Raw genomic sequence first — 18589 nt, forward strand, 5'->3', positions numbered from 1 at the left:
GCTCACATTTCTTTGAATCAATTACAACTCAAATCTCAAGTAATCAGGAAAAGAATAATCAAAGAATTTATAAATAAATAATCAAAAGGCTTCCTGTTTTGCATCACATTTGTGGCCACATGGGTTTAAAAAGTGTTACTCCAAAGACAAAACATGAATTATCTGCTTCTTCAAAGAGAGTTATTAGATGAACAGCAGATATTAAAAACTAGTTCTCATCATACTTGATGTTACCCTTGCATGACAGTGACAGAGATGTTTCTCTTTTATGAGTAGTAAATTTATTGAAAAAGAAAAACACAACCAGAACGGTTGTGCATCATGGTTCACGGTCCAGAAATGTGTTACAGTTTTCTTTGTTCCTCCTCATTTTGCAGTGTTTTGAAACTCTACTGTATGTCTTGATTTGCACGAAGGACATGACTACACTATCAACATTTAAAAAGACTGTCATAGTTTCACCATCAACGTGAACTTATGGAACAAAATTGATACAGGCTAACTATGTCAAATTACAGTTAGAAAAAAACAAAGTGATGCCAATTAAAAAATACAAATGAAAAAGAAAACCATATTTTACAACTTGTATTCACTTAGTAATAAAAAAAAAATAACAAAAACCTTTTTTCAGCACCATTTGCGTTTTCCTACACCCGACCGCATTTCATTCCACCAGAGGGAAACGTTCCAGTCCTATTCCTAAAGCACGTGCCTCAAAAGCATGCTAATAGGTTCCATCATTGTGACCGAAAGTATGCACAGAAATATTTTACAGTTGCATTGATGGGGGGTGCAAGTACTATGTATAACAACAGCCGTGTCTAACCAGGCCTGTAACATGCAGGAAATAACCCATAGGGCTCGTTTTTAGACTCGTCCAGGATTAATTTGCATTTCCAGTGGCGATTCGCCATTAAAACGCATTTATACTCAAGACCTGGGCTTTTTACCGGGAGGAAATAGGGCCAAAATGTCCTGTTCAGAGGCCTTTTCATGACTTTGGTAGCACTGACATGACGTCCTGCGTCTGTGAACCAATCACAGATGGGCGCTTAAGTCCAATGATCGCTAGCCAATAGCTCATCTCAAGTTAATACAGCCCACTGAAGGACTCAGAAAAGGATACTGGGATAAAAAGGTTGGTCTTTGAATACCTTTACATAATAATCTGCATATTCTGTGAATGTACAAAAACTAAATTCTGAAGAAAAGTAAACCAAACAGATGCATGAAGTGTTAAACGAACATTATTTGAAACTCATTTGGGAATCGATAGTTCAGTTTTCGCTGACCTTGACAGCTGAAGTAAAACCTTGAAGAATAAAGTTCATAAAAGAGGACAAGATGCGTGTATGCGAATGACGCAGGAGTTCGAGTCGGGCAGGAGAACACTGTGCGACAAGAATAAGGTAGCACTCAACGGAAACCGGTTGCAAAGTCCAAAAACTGGCTCAAACAGGATCATTCTCAAGAGAAAAAAAAACAGGAATCCACTTTGAGCTCTTTTCATGATGTATCACGGCCCAAAGGGGCAGGGTGAGGATAAAAAACCTCTACAAAATGTGCGTAGTGAACACCCTGAAAAAAACTCTAACTGTGCACCTTCAAGACTTCAAACCCCTAAACCGTTTTAACCAATCAAGGCTTTCAGACCACCAGAGATAAATGTGGCACTGTGGGTGTGGCATCAAGTGGCCCGGGTTGGTAACCGGAGCTGATTAGAGATAGCAGAAGTGCCCGTGCTGGTGATGGGAGGTGACCGTAAAAGTAGGAGAACCGGATGTCTTATGTGAGAAAGATGGTTGTCAGAGGGCTTAGCTGGGGCTGGATGGGGTGGACGAGCTGGTATCGGGCAGGGTGCTGGGCTGCTGGTCTCCCGGCGTACTGTCTGCCTGTCTCTGGGCGACGGCAGTGGCTGAGTGCTTGCATTTGGACGAGCCACACTGGCATCTGAACAGCTTCCCTTTTACATCCCAGAAGTGATCACCGTAATCAAACCTGAGACGGGGAGAGAAATTCCAATTTTATATTCCGGTAAAAATAAATGAGCGCCGACAAATGCATTCATGAATTGCACGATGAGGAAACTAACATGATGAGTCAACCTAAATTGAGTATTAGCTAGTAAACGGACAATGATGCAAATCAGACCCAAGTTCGTCTCCGGCACTGATGTTCTTGCAGGCGAAGAACGCGATGTGAGGAAATCTGAGGTCCTGGTGAGAGGTGAACACTCGACAGGGAAACAGATTCGGCTCACAGTGATGGTTTATGAAGCGGCTGATGTTGCCATAGAAACGCGCATCAACGCAGTACATATCACCCACCTGCAACAGCAGTGAAAGAAAATACATTGAGAAGGTCAGACTGAAGAGAGCAATTAGGATGAGCTTTCATTATTCCTTATTCTTTTTAAGTATTTTACACATAATCACACACACACACGCACGCACGCACGCACACACAGAGATATATATATATATATATATATATATATATATATATATATATATATATATATATATATATATATATATATATATATATATACACACATACACACACACACACACCAGTAGAATATGTATGATTCTTTTTTAATGGAAAAAAAAACAAACATAATATTGTGAAATATTACAATCTAAAATGTAACTGTTTTCTGTTTCAATATACTGTATTTTAAAATGCAATTTATTCCTGCAATAGTAAAGCTGAATTTTCAGGAGCCATTACTAAAATTGATTTTGACAATGTATAAACATTCACTGTTCCTTCTGATCAATTTAATGCGTCCTTTTTAATGGGTTTTAATTAATTATTTATTTAAAGTATTAATCACCTTTCATTTATTAATTTTAGAATACTTTTAAAAAGTATAAATCTGATTAATTTCTTATCATAATTGATTTCAGTAGTTCAGTTTTTTCCCTTTGTGGTTGCTTGCTTGCATGCTGGTTAGACTCTTCCTTTTAAATTGATGGTTCTCGGCCAGAATAAGCTGTAGTACAGCCCAGATTTTATGCCATCAATCCAACATCTGTCTATGCAAGACTACTGAAGGCCTAAAATACAAGTACTAAAATATCATGATACAGTCAAATAAATAAAGAATAAATTATTCTTCTGTGCTGACAGAGGTCATCTTAATGATATATGCAAAATGTTCTCGCAGGCATGCAGATAATCCACTATTGCCAGGAGCAGACAGGAGAGGTAATGTGATTTTGAAGGGAAGTCATCTTAGGGTGGCAATACCTTGCTGTCCAGACTGAAAAGATAGGAGTCATTCTCTCTGACATCTGCTTCGGCATCAGAGATGATCTCACCAACATATCTGTTGGAAGGAAATGAGACATTAGGGTACAAACACACTTAGCACACAATCGTATCCACACTGACACACCTAAACAAACATCTGCACAGTCACACACAGTCAGGAAGATATGTCACAGGCCTCAGTCAACTTTAGAAACATCATAAAGCTCAAAAGGGTTCTAAATAAGAAACTCACTCGCAAACAAATGTTCCTTGCGGGATATCCTGTAACGTCTTGACACCCCATCCCATCATTTGCGTCCTGAACAACTGCAGTCTTATCCTAAGAAACAATTTAAGAGAAAACCACTCAATCCACATCATGTACTACAATATAACAACTAAGTGAGTTTTTTTGTAAAATAAATAATAAACTTCAGCATTATACTGAATGACACATATAACAGATATAGCCAATATATAAATCATCCTGTTCTCTATATAAAAAGTTTTCAAACTAGTGTCCATAGATTTATAAACCCGATTCCAAAAACGTTGGGACACTGTACAAATTGTGAATAAAAACAGGATGCAATGATGTGGAAGTTTCACAGATGACATATCAAATGTTTAAAACTAGAAAATGTATACTTTTAAGGGAAAAATAAGTTCATTTGAAATTGCATGGCATCAACACATCTCAAAAAAAGTTGAGACAAGGCCATGTTTACCACTGTGTGGCATCCTCTCTTCTTTTTATAAAAGAAGAGGAGATTCCTGCAAACGTCAGGGGACCGAGGAGACATGTTGCTCAAGTTTAGCAATAGTAATGTTGTCCCATTCTTGCCTAATACAGGCTTCTAGTCGCTCAACTGTCTTAAGTCTTCTTTGTCGCATCTTTATCTTTATGATGCTCCAAATGTTTTCGATGGGTGAAAGATCTGGACTGCAGGCTGGCCATTTCAGTCCCCGGATCCTTCTTCTACACCATGATGTTGTAATTGATGCAGTGTGTGGTCTGGCATTGTCATGTTGGAAAATGCAAGGTCTTCCCTGAAATAGACGACGTCTGGATGGGTGCACATGTTGTTCTAGAATTTGGATATACCTTTCAGCATTGATTTGTCTGACCACAGAACAGTTTTCCATTTTGCCACAGTCAATTTTAAATGAGCCTTGGCCCAGAGGCTCATTTAAAATTGGAACTGCGCTTCTGGATCATGTTTAGATATGGCTTCTTTTTTGACCTATAGAGTTTTAGCTGGCAACGACGAATGGCACGGTGGATTGTGTTCACTGACAATGTTTTCTGGAAGTAATCCTGAGCCAATGTTGTGATTTCCATTACAGTATCATTCCTGTATGTTATGCAGTGCCGTCTATGGAACCGAAGATCACGGGCATCCAGTATGGTTTTCCAGCCTTGACCCTTATGCACAGAGATTGTTCCAGATTCTCTGAATCTTTGGATGATGTTATGCACTGTAGATGATGATAACTTTTTTCCTCTGAGAAAATTTTTCTCTGAGAAACTCCTTTCTGATATTGCTCCACTATTTTTTCGACGCAGCACTGGGGGAATTGGTGATCCTCTCCCCATCTTGACTTCTGAAAGACACTGCCACTCTGAGAGGCTCTTTTTATACCCAATCATGTTGCCAATTGACCTAATAAGTTGCAAATTGTCCTCCAGCTGTTCCTTATATGTACATTTAACTTTTCCGGCCTCTTACTACTAACTGTCCCAACTTTTTTGGAATGTGTAGCTCTCATGAAATCCAAAATGAGCCAATATTTGGCATGACATTTCAAAATGAATCGGGTTTGTATAGCGGGGCGCAATTGTACACAAAAATAGGAGTAGAAAATTATAAACAAACAAAAAAATATATATATATCACAAAACGTTTTGGGATGACAATCTTTTCTTGCTATTAATTACACAAGAATGAAAATCATGAGATCAGCAACAGTTATTTTACTGACATAAATCAGCATGGATGTGAGGTACCTCAGTCCGTTCTGTACCACACGGTTTTTGCATGTTCTCCAGCACGAGCAGGCATGGTTGCACTCAAATATAAGAGGTGGCTCCTCATTGCAGAACTCAGGCAGTAGACGGCTCTCCTGACGCCACAAACAAAAAACATTTGAACTCTCGTACAAAAATGCACATTACAACATGGTGCTTGGCAATTCAAAACTCGCCACCATGATGCTAGATTACATAGAACGATAAAGATATCAATATTACCTAAGCTAGTTTAATACTTTAAGTACAATTAACAAACATTTTTAAGCATGGGCATTAGAATCAGTGATATTTGATTTAGCACCACTGATACTTTTGACTAGACCATTTTGCATCGTCTTGTACTTAGCTAGTTCCACCTCTAGGTGGAGATGTTTTCCAAGTCAAATTACATTAACAGCTAGTAAGCGCTAGTAATTCATGTAACTGCTAGTAAGCGCTAGTAATTCATGTAACTGCTAGTAAGCGCTAGTAATTCATGTAACTACTAGTAAGCGCTAGTAGACCTAGTAATTCATGTAAATGTGCTTCAAAATTTTCCAAATATTCCTAATTTACAGATATAACATGAAGAGAGCTTAGAAATGGACTTACTTTATCATACCAGCAGCGCAGGCTGAGTTGTCCACACATGCAGCTAGCTGAGGAGCAATCGTCTTTACAGACGCAGTACTGCAGAGTGAAATAACAATTATACATCTTTTCCCTGAGATTTATCACTCAATGTTCTGTCTTAGCTAACCAGCCAACTCAAATTTGAGTTGATTAATTGTTTTTCTTATAATCATTGAGCACAATAAAAACAGGAGTTAGCTTGTTTACCTGCAAGTGGGTGATATTTTTGTCAATGTTCATTGGTGACGTCACACAGCTATCAGGGACGTATTTGTAGTTGTCAGGACAGGGTTCGCTATCCACCGCATTCACACACGAGATGGGGACTTTCTCGTAGCCTCTGGCGATGTCCCTAAACACAATTACACGGTCATTTAAAAGCTAATTTAGGTCTTAATTCTGGTTTAGATAAACATGGCAATACTGTGAGCTGAAGGACAATGAGATATGAAATAAGTGGATCTACCTGTTGAGAAGCTTCTCTACAGGGTCAGTCTGGTTGATGTTAGCTTCTCTCTGCTTTTTGCTGGCTTGAAGGGTCGTCCAAACCTTCGAGTTCTGGCTGGAGCACTCCATGGGCGTTTCTCCCTCTTTGTTCTTAAGACTTATGTCAGCACCTCGTGACAGAAACAAGCTACAGGTGGCACATAAGAGATATTTTTAAAAGTTTTTACTAAAAGTAACTACCATTCTCCAAAAATGTTCACATTTTCATTCTTAGTGTTTTAATTCATGGGTTTCAAACAAACCAATTCTAAGGGTGAAAAATCACATGTGTAATCCATCTTCTCCTGTGGCAATATTACATTCAGGACTCCAACCAATCACTGTAACTGCCTGCCATTTGTCCAGGAAACGATGAGAGCATGCCTTTATTGCTAGTGTCCAGCTTCAATAAATCTATATGACATTGATCCAGTCTCCAATAAAAAAAATGCAGCTTTAAGCTGATTGGGATCTACACAAGCACCTGATTAGACTTCAGTACATCGGATATGGGTTTAATCCTGCAGTACAGTTATCTTCAAGGAGGACGGCTCAGACGTCTCTAAGTTGTAAATAAGCCTACCTCATTACAGACCTGTAAGACTGAAAGGAAGTTTCCCAATCAATCAGTCTGGATCGATAAAACCTAACTGAGGTTTACTCACTTCACACAGTCGAGTCGGCTCTCCCGTGACGCTATGTGCATCGGCGAGTCTCCGTGAATGTTGACGGCGTTCAGATCACACTTTGCATCCAGCAGGATCTCAGCTATCTCCACACAGCCAGAGAATGCCGCCCAGTGTAGACAGATATTTTCCTCCTAGAATCAAAGTTTGCAATTGCAACAGATCAAATACAGTGCAGTTTAAACCGTCTTTGTCATCTGAACCTATGCAATAATTGAAAATATGACAGTCAACTACAAAATACTGTGAAACTGAGCAAAACAAAGCACACAGACCTTGTCTCGGATGTTGATGTCAGCCCCTTTGGAGAGCAACAGTTTTACTTGGTCTACATGTTTGTACTCCGTGGCCCAAATCATGGCTGTCCAACCTCCATCATCCTGGAACAAGAAATGCATCTACATCTATATTTTTGACCCCCATGGCTCCCACTGTCCACAACAATACTGAAAGCACCATTAATTGTGAGGAATATCAGGATTTTTACAAGATTGTTTTTCCTCACAATTATTATGTAATGAAATACTTTGAAGTTTGAAATAACAAGGACAATGTATATTCATTACAAAAATGCCCATGGCTTTTTAAGGTTTTATTATTTTACATGGGTCTAGAAACCACACTTTTAAATAATAATTAAAAAAAAAACTAAATTTAAATACATATCATTTTATGTCATCTTGAGGCCCTCTAGTTGAGAACGACTGATATATACTTTAAATCACAAAAATAAATAAATAAATAAATAAATAAATAATACTTCAAAGTTAAGATAACATTTTTAAATGGATAAGTGGAAAGTTATTTTGTTATGGTTATTAAAAGCCAAAGAAAAAATGTCCAAAGCAATAAAATATTTTCTACTCTGTAATTTTTAGATGAATTTCAGATTTTTTTTGTTTTGTTTTTTTAAATGACTAAAAAACTAATTAACAGAAATTGAGAGTGCATCATTAAGGTGCCTTGTAATCTTTGAGAAACACACAACAAGAATCAGTAGGAGTAGTTTTCAGTTGGATGGAGGACTATTAGTGCAGTTGTGAAATTCCTGAGATATGTTTGGCAGAGTCTATTGACTCAAATGGTGGAAATCCCCCAAAATACCATCTCGCATTCTCAAAATATTTTTTACAAATGTTAAATGTAACAGAAGTTCCCAAACCTGGCAGTTTATATCTACAAGGCCTGTAGACAGCAAATGTTGTACAATGCCAAAATGTCCAGTCTTAGCAGCAAGATGGAGACATGTTGAACCTTCAACATCCTGAAAAGAAAAGAAAACAGGGTGTGATCAGGCTTCAAACAGAGTGAATGGTTCTCAAAAAGCATTTGATTGAATGTTATGCTAAACTGACTGGCTTATCAACCCTCTTGCTCGTGGCAGCTGACCTTGTGAGAGACGATGGCTCCTGCCCGCAGAAGATAGCGCACTGTGTCAAGATGATTGTTCTCACAGGCCTCCATCAGGGGAGTCCGCTGGTCTTCATCACACATGTCAAGGTTTGCACCAGCCTGAAAAAGTTACAATGCCAAAGTCATTGAGGTCAAACCTAGTGCGACATTTCTTGATAAGTCATAACTGTATATGCAATTGAAATCTGAGAACTACTACAGGGAAAAAAAGAAAGCCACATACAGGTGGGGTCTATGGGTGTGAATTAATGATTAATCTTGGAGTCAGCTAATACTAGCTCAGTAGCATTTGCCCTCACCTGCACCAGCATATGGCAGACTTCCTGATGACCTGCTTCAGCTGCTACATGGAGCGGTGTGCGTTTGTTTTGGCTCTCCATTTTAAAGTTAGGGTCTATCCCATCCACTGAGAATGACAAAGGAGGTTTCCAGCACAGAGAAGACAACCGTGAATGAGAAATATAACTTTATGCATCTCTCTTACCCAACATCAATAGGACCTTCTGGAGCTCCCCTTGTTTGGCAGAAATGTACAGCTGTTTTGGGTGAAACCGAAGCTTCTTGGGTCTTGGAGTAGAACAAATGATGGGAATGAGTCAGTGCAAGTTGTACAAGACTTTATAATGACTGAACCCCATGTTAATATGGATAATGTGGCCATAATCGAAAGCTATAATAGATGGTTTTCTTACTTCTCTGCATCTAGAGCCAGCAGGACACTTTCCAGAGTTTCCTTAGGCGGTCCTGGTGGAGGTCCGGTTCCAGATCCAACTACAGGTCCGGTTCTGAAGCCCAAAGGTGACACAGATGTGTCCTGTGTCTGTGGAAGTTTGTGTAAGGTGCTATCTGCTTTGCCCTCTCCAAGAATAGCGTGCCGAGTGGACCTTTATTGATCAACAAATCAATTTTAACCCAAAAGTTTGAGAAACAAACACCAAAAATCCTACAAGGATGCTGATCCACAAAGTCCTAGCTAGGTACATAATATTTAACAGCTTGCACATACCCTCCAGTGGTGGTGTCTGCTTTGCCCTCTGAGGTGCTGGGTTTGCAGGAGCCGTGGGTGAGAGGCACAGTAGATGTCGTATCGGCCTTGGCAATGGTGACCTCTTTCGCCTTGCTGACCTCCTCTCCACAGTGTGGACAAAAGCTCTGACCGTTGAGCACCGAGGCACAGGCTCGATGAAACCGGTGGGAGATGTTCACCTCTGGCTGACACTCCATGAAGACGCCCTACACGATGGCCACATGAAATACCTTTGAGTGTTTTGCTCAAATGTGGCTGAAGTAAAATCTCTGGAGCTTTTCAGACACATGCACTCAGTCATGAATTTCTTGGCCATTGGCTTGTCATGCTGAAACCCAATCAAAGACCTAAAAACGTTCTCTTGGGTAAAGCCAAAGACTCACGGCTCTGCAAAAGAAGCCACAGCCTGGGCAGCACTGATGTTTGACCATCCCCGTACGATGGTCCTCACACAATACCAGCAGTTGGACAGAGTTTGAAGGCCTCATCATCTCGTGCTTCAGCACTGCACTCTGACAACGGCTCAGCTACCCCCAGAACAACAGGGAACCAGTTAGAATAAAGTTCAGAACCTCGTCTTTTAAAAAGAGTAAGAAAAACGTGTATTGTAACATGAAACATGACAATACAGAAAAAGAAGATGCCAAGTATTCAGCAGTTAGATGAATCCTAGGACCCTCTGTACTGAACCGAATTATTCACCAAAACTGGTACCCATATTCAGATGGTACATAGCAGGTGTTCTTAACTCTGGCCTTTAAGGTCCAGTTTTCTGCAGAGTTTAGCTCAAAGCACATCAAACACACTTGAACAAGCGAATAAAAATCTTCAGGATTATTAGAAACGCAGGTGAGTTGGATCAAAAAGTGAGAGCCAGAGCTTGTGGACCTCGAGAACTCAAAGACATCAAGGGCCAGAGTTGAGTACCCATTATATATAGTGAGATAATGTACTCCTGAAAATGCAAACACTGTCACCAGCATTGTTCTACATATTCACAAGGGTAACCATCCCACCTGGCCATCAATGCTCTCCGTGGCCATACACTTCCTGTCCGCAAGTGTGAGAATCTCTCGGCTCTTGGGCATCTCCATTCGACAGCTGCAAAGGGGCAGTTCCTGCACCATGTCGGTGTCGGTGCTCTCCACTGACCCTGAAACAGCTAAGAAAGACCATCTGTAAGGCTCTAACAATTCTGAAAGAGCTTAAAGACCATCATTTTGCAAACACAGAGGGCAAGGAGTGAATGTTACTTGATGATCAGATGTATATCAATGGAAAATATTGTATAGATAGTTCAAACTGCTTAGGATTACACTTCAATAGATACATGACCACCAGGGGGCACCGTATCAGTTGAGTCTTGATGACTCATTTTTTCCAAGATGGAGGCCACCACAAAGGCCTTACAACACAAATTTACACAAACGTGCCTTTCAAGACACTGAGATCGAAACCACTCAGATGGTAAAGCATAAAACATAAAAAAAGTATTTGCAACTACACGAAGCAGTCAATTTCTACTTTGAACCTTAAGTTAATTTAACAGATTGCAACTTGAAGAGAATACATATTTCTATAGTATTAAACAAGAAAGACTTCTCATTGCAAAACAAACCATCATTTTCATCTATAAGATCATTCACTGCTATCCCAAGTTAAATACCCCAGAATGTTTATAATAATACTAATAATTCAGGATTTCATTTCACCTGTACTCTGAGATGTCAGTAAGGCTTCCTGTGCTGCTAGGTTGAGGGAGTCTAATGGGACTTCTTTATACTCTTTCCTGTTCTCAGAAAGGGCTGATGGGGAGCTCTGGCTCTCAGATTGAGACTGGGACTCCATTCCTGGAGTTATGATGGGACAGATTTGTAAATTAAAGTCATCGACAGCTGAGGTGTTGCCCTACAGCAGATATTCCAGAAAAACAGGCATTTTAACATTTACTGTACCTGATAGTCCTTCTGTTTTCGCTTTCAATTTCCTCTTGCGCTTCCTTGATGGTCGGAGCCAGGCATGGTCCCCCTTGACTTTCTTTTTCCATTTCTTTTTCAGACTGGACTCTGAACTCTGAGGAGGACAGAAGGAACTTACATACCGCAAACTGAAACGATCTGAAAACCTCAAATCAGATCCTGTGAAACTGGTCAGCGTAACTCTTGGTTATGCTGTGTCTTCTGATAGAATGTTTGTGATCTCACCAAGTCTGATTCATCCCCTTCCTCTTCACCCTCTGGTGACTCCTCAGACTCATGTTCTTCTTCAAGAGGCTTTTGTATGAAAAATTAACAAATAAACATCCTTTCAGAGGAATGTAAAGATTAGATGCTACTCAACTTGATCACGGAATCTGTGAACAAGCCATTTGGACAAAAAATCCAGGAAACAACCAACAAGATGAGAAAAAAAAAAAAAGAATGGACGAGAACATTTTTCCATTGGCTCATGAGCTTTGTTGTTGAAATTCCCACCTGAGAGACTGAATCTATCTTCGGTCCCTCCTGAGAGGATTTAGCTCCATCCACTCTGACCAGCTCCTCATCCTCCTCGGTGTCTTCTCCCTCCTCTGACTCTTCTTCATCAGACTCATTCTCTATTCTCTCGCCATTCACATGCACCGTTTCCTTTGACTGCAGCGAAGCCAAGGAATAAAAAGACTAGGCATTAGATGTCAGAGGTCACATGTCTTGGCTTTAAGAAGTACAGAAAATTTCAACCAATTAGCAATGCAAAAATATTAAGATAAGAATACCAATGGTCAAGTCTCAGTCTAACAATCAAAGCAACTACTCAAAGAATACTTTTAACAACACAGTATAGATGATAGTTTTTCGCTCTTTAGGTTTGAATCTGTTGGTCCGATCTCTGACCTGGGGGTTGGGTGGAGACTGGGACATACGCTGAAACATCTCCAGAACTGTGCGTTGTTTCAAAACTTTATTTTTCTTCTTGGGCACAAGACTATACATTCCCATCTTTCTTTTCTTCTTCCTTGACACGGCTGCTACTGAGGGAGAGACAGGTCTGGGTTCAACTGTCAATGCATAAAGAGAGAATTCTGGTATATAGGCTTGTTTTTAAGCACTTGTTTCTTTGTAAAAAGCAATCTGATCATTTCCATGAAAAACTGTAAAATGTAGGTTAGATTATCTGCATTTCAATTTGAACTTGAACCATGTTTGATGTTAAGTCAAATATAATTGATGAACATGTTGCTGTCAATTTGGTGCAATCAAAACTTCTTAACAACTAATTACTAAATTTCTATTTGTCCACTATTTTCACTAAGTAGCTGAGATAAACTGTATATTTTGTCAATTTTAATCTGTAATCTGATGCATATAAAATGCATTTAAAATGCAATACTTTATTTAATTTTAATAAAATTATTTTTAAAAATAATAAAACAAATGAAAGACTCAATTATTTGGTATTAAAACATAACATTAAGCGATCTAAAAAAAAAAAATTAGCACAATGTAATACCCAACAATGGCCAGTATTTAAAAAAAAAAAAACTTCATAAAATTATATTGTTCCATCAATATACCGATATATTGAACTTTTTGCATAGATACATGAAAATAAAATGTAAATGCAATACCACATCCAAAAAGCTTTAGAGTGACAAGGTTTGTTGGAAACAAAGAAAGGCAATACGGTGTATAACCTGTTTGTGGCTTTGCTGGTGTGGTGTTCAGTACAGATGTGGTGTCAGTTTGGCTTTGAGGTAGCTGATTCTGGATTGGAGATGGCGGAGGCTGCACTGCCTCTGGTTTACCCAGACTGTCATCTTTCACCATGACTGGCTCCTTATTTTCCCTATTCAAAAGCTGAAGGAGGAACAGAAATGCTATTATATGTATACATTACCATGATTCATGAGACAAAAAAGAAAAAACAGACAGAAACAACATTGTGGGATGTTCAGTGCTGAATGCACTGCAGTCATGACTAGTGCGGCTGATGTAGAATTTTTTTCATTCTGGCAAATCTTCATTACCTTTAGTGTCTGGTTTGAGGCCGGCCTTGACATAGTTTTGCGTGCGCGATGTATTGTTGGTGGCGATGTATTCGATACTATGCCGTTTTTAGTCTCTGTTTCCGGTTGTCTCTCTGATGGGCTCGGCCCTGGGCTTGCAGCACTGTTTGAAGAACCCTGATCTGGGGATCGCAATGTTGAAGCTGAAGTTGGCGAGCTTTTAGTCCCATGCCCCAATGTGGAACCCCCAATGGGAGACCAGTTAGTCCTGTGTGGGGCTGACACTGTGTCTTCCTGCTGTTTGCTTAGAATATATCCATTACTGCCCACTGTAGAGCCGTGGGGCGGCTTGGTCTCTGACAGTCCATTCTCCATGGTTGAGGATCGGGCTGGGGACCCTTGTGCAGACTGGTTCTGTTCAGTTCTCTTTGTGTCCATATTTTCATAAGTCCCATTCAGCTCAGTGGTCTCTCTGAGAGGGTCGGCTTGCCCGTTCAAGTGATCTTCATCTCCTCCTATAAGAAACAGAACAGAAAAAAGGATTAAGTCTTAAGAGTTAAGGGGTTGTTCCAGATTCAAAACAATTTGGCACATCATATTGTTAAAAATAAAGCAAAATTTGTGCTTAAAATAAAAGTAAGAGACTTTTATCCCGGAGACCAGAAACTAATATTTTGTTAAAATACAATACAAATAAATTACTTAATTAAATAAAAATAAATAAATAAATAAATAAATGTGATGGTTTTCCAATAAACAACTTTTTTATATATATAAATAAAACATTTAAGAAAGAGTCAAAATGTTTTAAGACATGGCTATAGAGACTGAAACGAGTCAAAACTCGTTATTTCAACAATATATCATAAATGCTCATGTATCAAAATAAATTCAGTATTTACCCTCCTCTTGATCAGTGCGAGACTCTTTTGTCCCCTCGGACTTCATACTTTCCCTCTTGCCTGAATTCCCATTGGCCAAACTGGAGGGCTGAAAACAAGCACACAGTTAAATTACTGGGTTTCCATAATATATGTAATACCATGGTTAAAAATGTGTACGAGCAAACTAGGAGTATCAAAGCAGTAATGAATAAACTGCCTCCTAAAGAGAGGGGAGAGAATGCATGAAGCCAACAGATGAAACTTTACAATGTCCAAGCCAGGCTGATGGGAGGAATAACCTGTCTTAAACAATTCAAGCGGTAATGAGAATGAAAGCGGATCAAATTAGAATTTGGATCGAAATTAAATGACCCCCTGTTTCTAAAAATAGCATATAATCATCATGGCCACTGCCAACAAAACAGAAAAAAAGAAAAACATGGAGACCTCCCTTGGGAATATGAGAGGCTTATCCCAAAGGTTCAGTCTAAACAACATCTGAACAACAAGGGCTTTGAGCTGTCAATCACTCCTGAGTCAAGCTAATATTTTCAAGAGATTCAATATCTCCCAATGCATTAAGCCATGACTGGTTTCAACCAAATCCTAGGTTCATTATACCTAAAAAAAATATATCCAATAATAAAAAAACAATAATTTTTTTTTAAAAAAGTCATGTCGTGACCAGTCCCAATAATATCTTGACGTTTATAACAACAACAACATAAAATAATTAACAGAAAGAGAGTGGACACTGAGGCCCAGTATGCTCTTGCTCCCTAATTGCACCATTCTCTCTCTCTCTCTCTCTCTCTCTCTCTCTCTCTCTCTCTCTCTCTCATTTTACATGTTCTGGTTGAATTAGTCCCTTTCGTTCTTGGCTACCGGTCCACCGGAAGTGACCGCTTGATCCATAGCTTGATAATGTCCATGTTCCACTCCCTCTTGCTACGGTAAGTGAAACAAAACAAGCCACCAAAAAAAAAAAAAAAAAAATCCCTGTTTCAGTAAGTACATTCAAAGCCAAATTTGGGAAAGTGCTGAGATTTCATGGAAAGTCCTCTCTAAAGGTGCATCGAGAGACCAAACTGCCAACATCAGATGTGTCACATCCTTGAGATCTAACAAAATCACAAGAAAACACAACTCTAGAAAGAGTGTCCTAATGCCCAGGTCTCGTTCCTAAAGACAATGTCCCTGTACAAGACTCCCATACAGTCGGACAGAACAGATCAAGCTTTCTTTGGCCTAGGAAGACATCTGAGATCACGTGTAATCCTTTGAGCTACTACTCAACTTACTACCACATCCCAAGCAGCCAGGAGAAACCTGGTACAACGTCAGGTGATCACCTGCATCAAGGATTTCAGCTTCACCCAATTCGCTTGTCACTGAAGAAGCAAGTTTACAATAAACCCTGAACAGGAAACAAACAGCAAGGTAGAGGTGATGAGATAGACTTGTTGATTTTTTTTGTCTGGAAGCAAAGACAGATGTCCTCGAGCCATGCAACTGAAGTGCATCCAGTCTCACTCACATACCAGCTTCCAACTACTGGAGTGAATCTCTGCAGCCAGGCTCAAAAAGGAAGAGGTAGGTCACAGGGTGCAGTAATTACAAGCAAATCCGAGCTTTCTCCCACCGTTTGTCCCCTCCCCCACCCCAGCCTCGATCCCCAGACCTCATCTGATTGGCAGACACGCCGGCTGCCTTCCGTTGCACAGCCAGAAAATGTCTGCTCTATGGAGCTGCTCTTGCAACAAAGGAGGTTGTGTGGCTTTCTGTTCCTCTCTCTTGCCACCAGGGGAGCCACTTCATAATAAGAGTCCCCGCTTTCCCTGCCAAAACCAGGCAAGATCTGCTCCACTGACAATACAAAGACCCCATCACACCTTATCAAACCAGCCCAACAGATTGTGGTTAAACTCCGAGGTCTGTCACGTCGGTATCCTTGTGTCTTACCAGCATTCATCTGCATCTCTGATGAAGACATACCTTGGTTATTACAAAACGTCTCTTGTTTGGAGAGCACCCTTTTAAGCAACAATTCTAACCGAAATCCTTGAACTCGAGCTGTGTTTCCCAACCATTTTTGTCTTCTGTGCCTCAACTGCCCCATCAGTAAGGCTCAAGCACCCCTCCATCCCCAGTAACAGCAAATTTATTCATGAACGGAATCCAGATTAACAAGTCATTTGCAGTCTTTGCATGTAATTAGCATCAAAGCTCAAATTATACAAGCGAAACACACAGTCATTAGTAAAAACATTAATGAGAAGATGAGTAAAGAAATCTGCTTCTGTCTGGTCTGTCTATGAAATACCATCCTACTTAATTCTGTTGCTTTAATAAGTAACAATGCATTAATTAATGACGCAAACAAAAAAGAAGATTTATCATATTATTTAAATCAATTGAAAGTCATAAATGTTTCTGTTTGAAGTCATAATGTTTGTTGAATAAATTTAATACAGCAAAATCTAAATCCTTCAGGTGCCCACTAAAGCCTGGTTTGGATCACTGGTTTAAATTTCTTAAATTAGTTCAGGACATAATTTTACTTATCTTAGAAAAACATTCTTAAAGCAAAGAGAGAAAAGCTGAAGAGACATTCTTGGCACATGAGAAAAATAGTCTCCGGAAATATAAATATTTCAAAAATCTAACAGTTTAAGAATCCATAATATATAGACTGACACAGTGTTGTCTAGTTGGTCTCAACTGTCAACTAATAACAGCAGACTAACCGTTATCTAGATAATCTCGTTTTTTTCTTATTTTCTTTTAAATTTAATTAGCCAGTTATTCTTAGCTGTTAGAGAGTAAAAGTTCACTCATGGAAAACTGCTTTTGAATAGATTGATTAATACGACCTCTCACTCAATCTCCCTTTGTAAGACATTGCATTTCATTTTGTTGGACAACGGGGAGAAATGCATTCAGACCCAAACACAAAGAGTGTGCACTAGCTTCAGATGTTAAAGGGAATTTATCAGCACACCAAGTTCCCTTCAACAACCGAAACTAAAACCAGTCTAAACTGGCATTTCAGAGGCCTACATGCAAGGATATGAACAAATGCAAATCTGCAGCTGATTTCAAGAGAATCTGCACCATCACCATGTTGCCCAAACGTCACAGATGCTCTGACCTAACCACAGCTAGTATATCCCACACTCTTGGCATTTCTAGCATGCGTGGTGGTTTTCAGTACCATTCACAGTTTCACAGGAAGAACAACTTGGCACAGCCGCATTAAAAATGATCAGCAACCAAAAAGAGCTGCATTTCCCATCATTTTCCATTCACAGAATCTCCCCAAATCATGTCAAGCCCTTTTATGATATCATTATACTGTAAACCATCACCTTGAATATTAACTCCAGTGATCTTTTCGCCGCCAAAACATGTTCCAAGCAGACCAGCTGAAATGGATCCCAGATATCAGCTCCAACATTCCTCTCATTGAGAGAAAAGCATTTGACTGCGATTATCCAGTTGTTTCCCTGGACCTCCCCCTACAGGCCAAAGAGGGAACATGCTCAGTAGAGGAAAGAGGAGGGAAGGGCCTTCTGCTCCTTTCCACCATTTTGTAGCCACAGTGTTTACTGATACGACGAGCCAGACAGGGAATGTTTTCCACTGGATATGGGGTGCTGGACTGAGATTTGGGTGGATTGGGGATATCAGACCAACAGCTATGTGTGGCGAGCAACACATTTAGAGTTTAAATATAAAAATCGAGATATAATATAGGAGTAAAAACTGATTTTATATCAAATAACTCCATTTTATGCTTCTAAAAAGTATACATGCACATATAAGACTACACCGGGGTTCGTAAAAATACATTCTCAGTAATTATCTGGATATCACCCATTTCATATAATTGTCAATGGAGAATCGCAATATCTTTGTAATTGCAGCATTACTTTTCAGCTCTCCACCAATAAACAGGTTCTTCCATTCCACATGCATACGATCAGCTTCTCTGCTAAGATTTAAACAGCCACCCGGTGGGATTTTTTAAGAGTTGACTTCATTAACCTGAGCTGTGGATTCAGAGGTGAATGGTGACCCGGGTTTTATCATACCATTCAGTTGCAGAGATCAAAGAGCAAACAACAAAACCACATGAGGATTTTGTTGACCCTTGCTTCCTAATAGTTTCAACACACACCGAAAGCCGAGAGCACAATTTCTTAA

The 18589-nt window shown here is 39.5% G+C and overlaps 1 protein-coding gene across 17 annotated transcripts in view; it reads right to left on the reverse strand.

Annotated features, from left to right (window-relative positions):
- Positions 1-258: 258 nt before the first annotated feature.
- LOC127941610 (histone-lysine N-methyltransferase EHMT1-like) overlaps positions 259-18589 on the reverse strand; it is a 30810-nt gene continuing 12479 nt past the window's right edge. For 5 of the 17 annotated variants that reach the window (XM_052536872.1, XM_052536884.1, XM_052536881.1 and 2 more), the window contains exons 2-27: positions 14402-14489; positions 13521-14014; positions 13188-13350; positions 12388-12551; positions 11989-12147; positions 11719-11787; positions 11470-11587; positions 11227-11364; positions 10531-10676; positions 9898-10041; positions 9494-9720; positions 9180-9371; positions 8972-9054; positions 8787-8893; positions 8464-8586; positions 8237-8338; positions 7350-7454; positions 7054-7208; positions 6369-6536; positions 6110-6254; positions 5882-5959; positions 5267-5382; positions 3512-3598; positions 3256-3334; positions 2152-2327; positions 259-1998 (exon numbers count right to left, since the gene is read on the reverse strand). In XM_052536872.1, coding sequence (XP_052392832.1) covers positions 1815-1998; positions 2152-2327; positions 3256-3334; positions 3512-3598; positions 5267-5382; positions 5882-5959; positions 6110-6254; positions 6369-6536; positions 7054-7208; positions 7350-7454; positions 8237-8338; positions 8464-8586; positions 8787-8893; positions 8972-9054; positions 9180-9371; positions 9494-9720; positions 9898-10041; positions 10531-10676; positions 11227-11364; positions 11470-11587; positions 11719-11787; positions 11989-12147; positions 12388-12551; positions 13188-13350; positions 13521-14014; positions 14402-14489 — 3810 coding nt within the window. In that variant the 3' untranslated portion in view covers positions 259-1814. Of the gene's footprint in view, positions 1999-2151; positions 2328-3255; positions 3335-3511; positions 3599-5266; positions 5383-5881; positions 5960-6109; positions 6255-6368; positions 6537-7053; positions 7209-7349; positions 7455-8236; positions 8339-8463; positions 8587-8786; positions 8894-8971; positions 9055-9179; positions 9372-9493; positions 9721-9897; positions 10042-10530; positions 10677-11226; positions 11365-11469; positions 11588-11718; positions 11788-11988; positions 12148-12387; positions 12552-13187; positions 13351-13520; positions 14015-14401; positions 14490-15684; positions 15709-15735; positions 16154-17751; positions 17890-18589 lie in introns of those variants that run through there. The other 12 variants (XM_052536878.1, XM_052536887.1, XM_052536873.1 and 9 more) reach the window with 10 other exon arrangements.

This window comes from Carassius gibelio, chromosome A21, assembly GCF_023724105.1.
Source record: "Carassius gibelio isolate Cgi1373 ecotype wild population from Czech Republic chromosome A21, carGib1.2-hapl.c, whole genome shotgun sequence".
NCBI lineage: Eukaryota > Metazoa > Chordata > Actinopteri > Cypriniformes > Cyprinidae > Carassius > Carassius gibelio.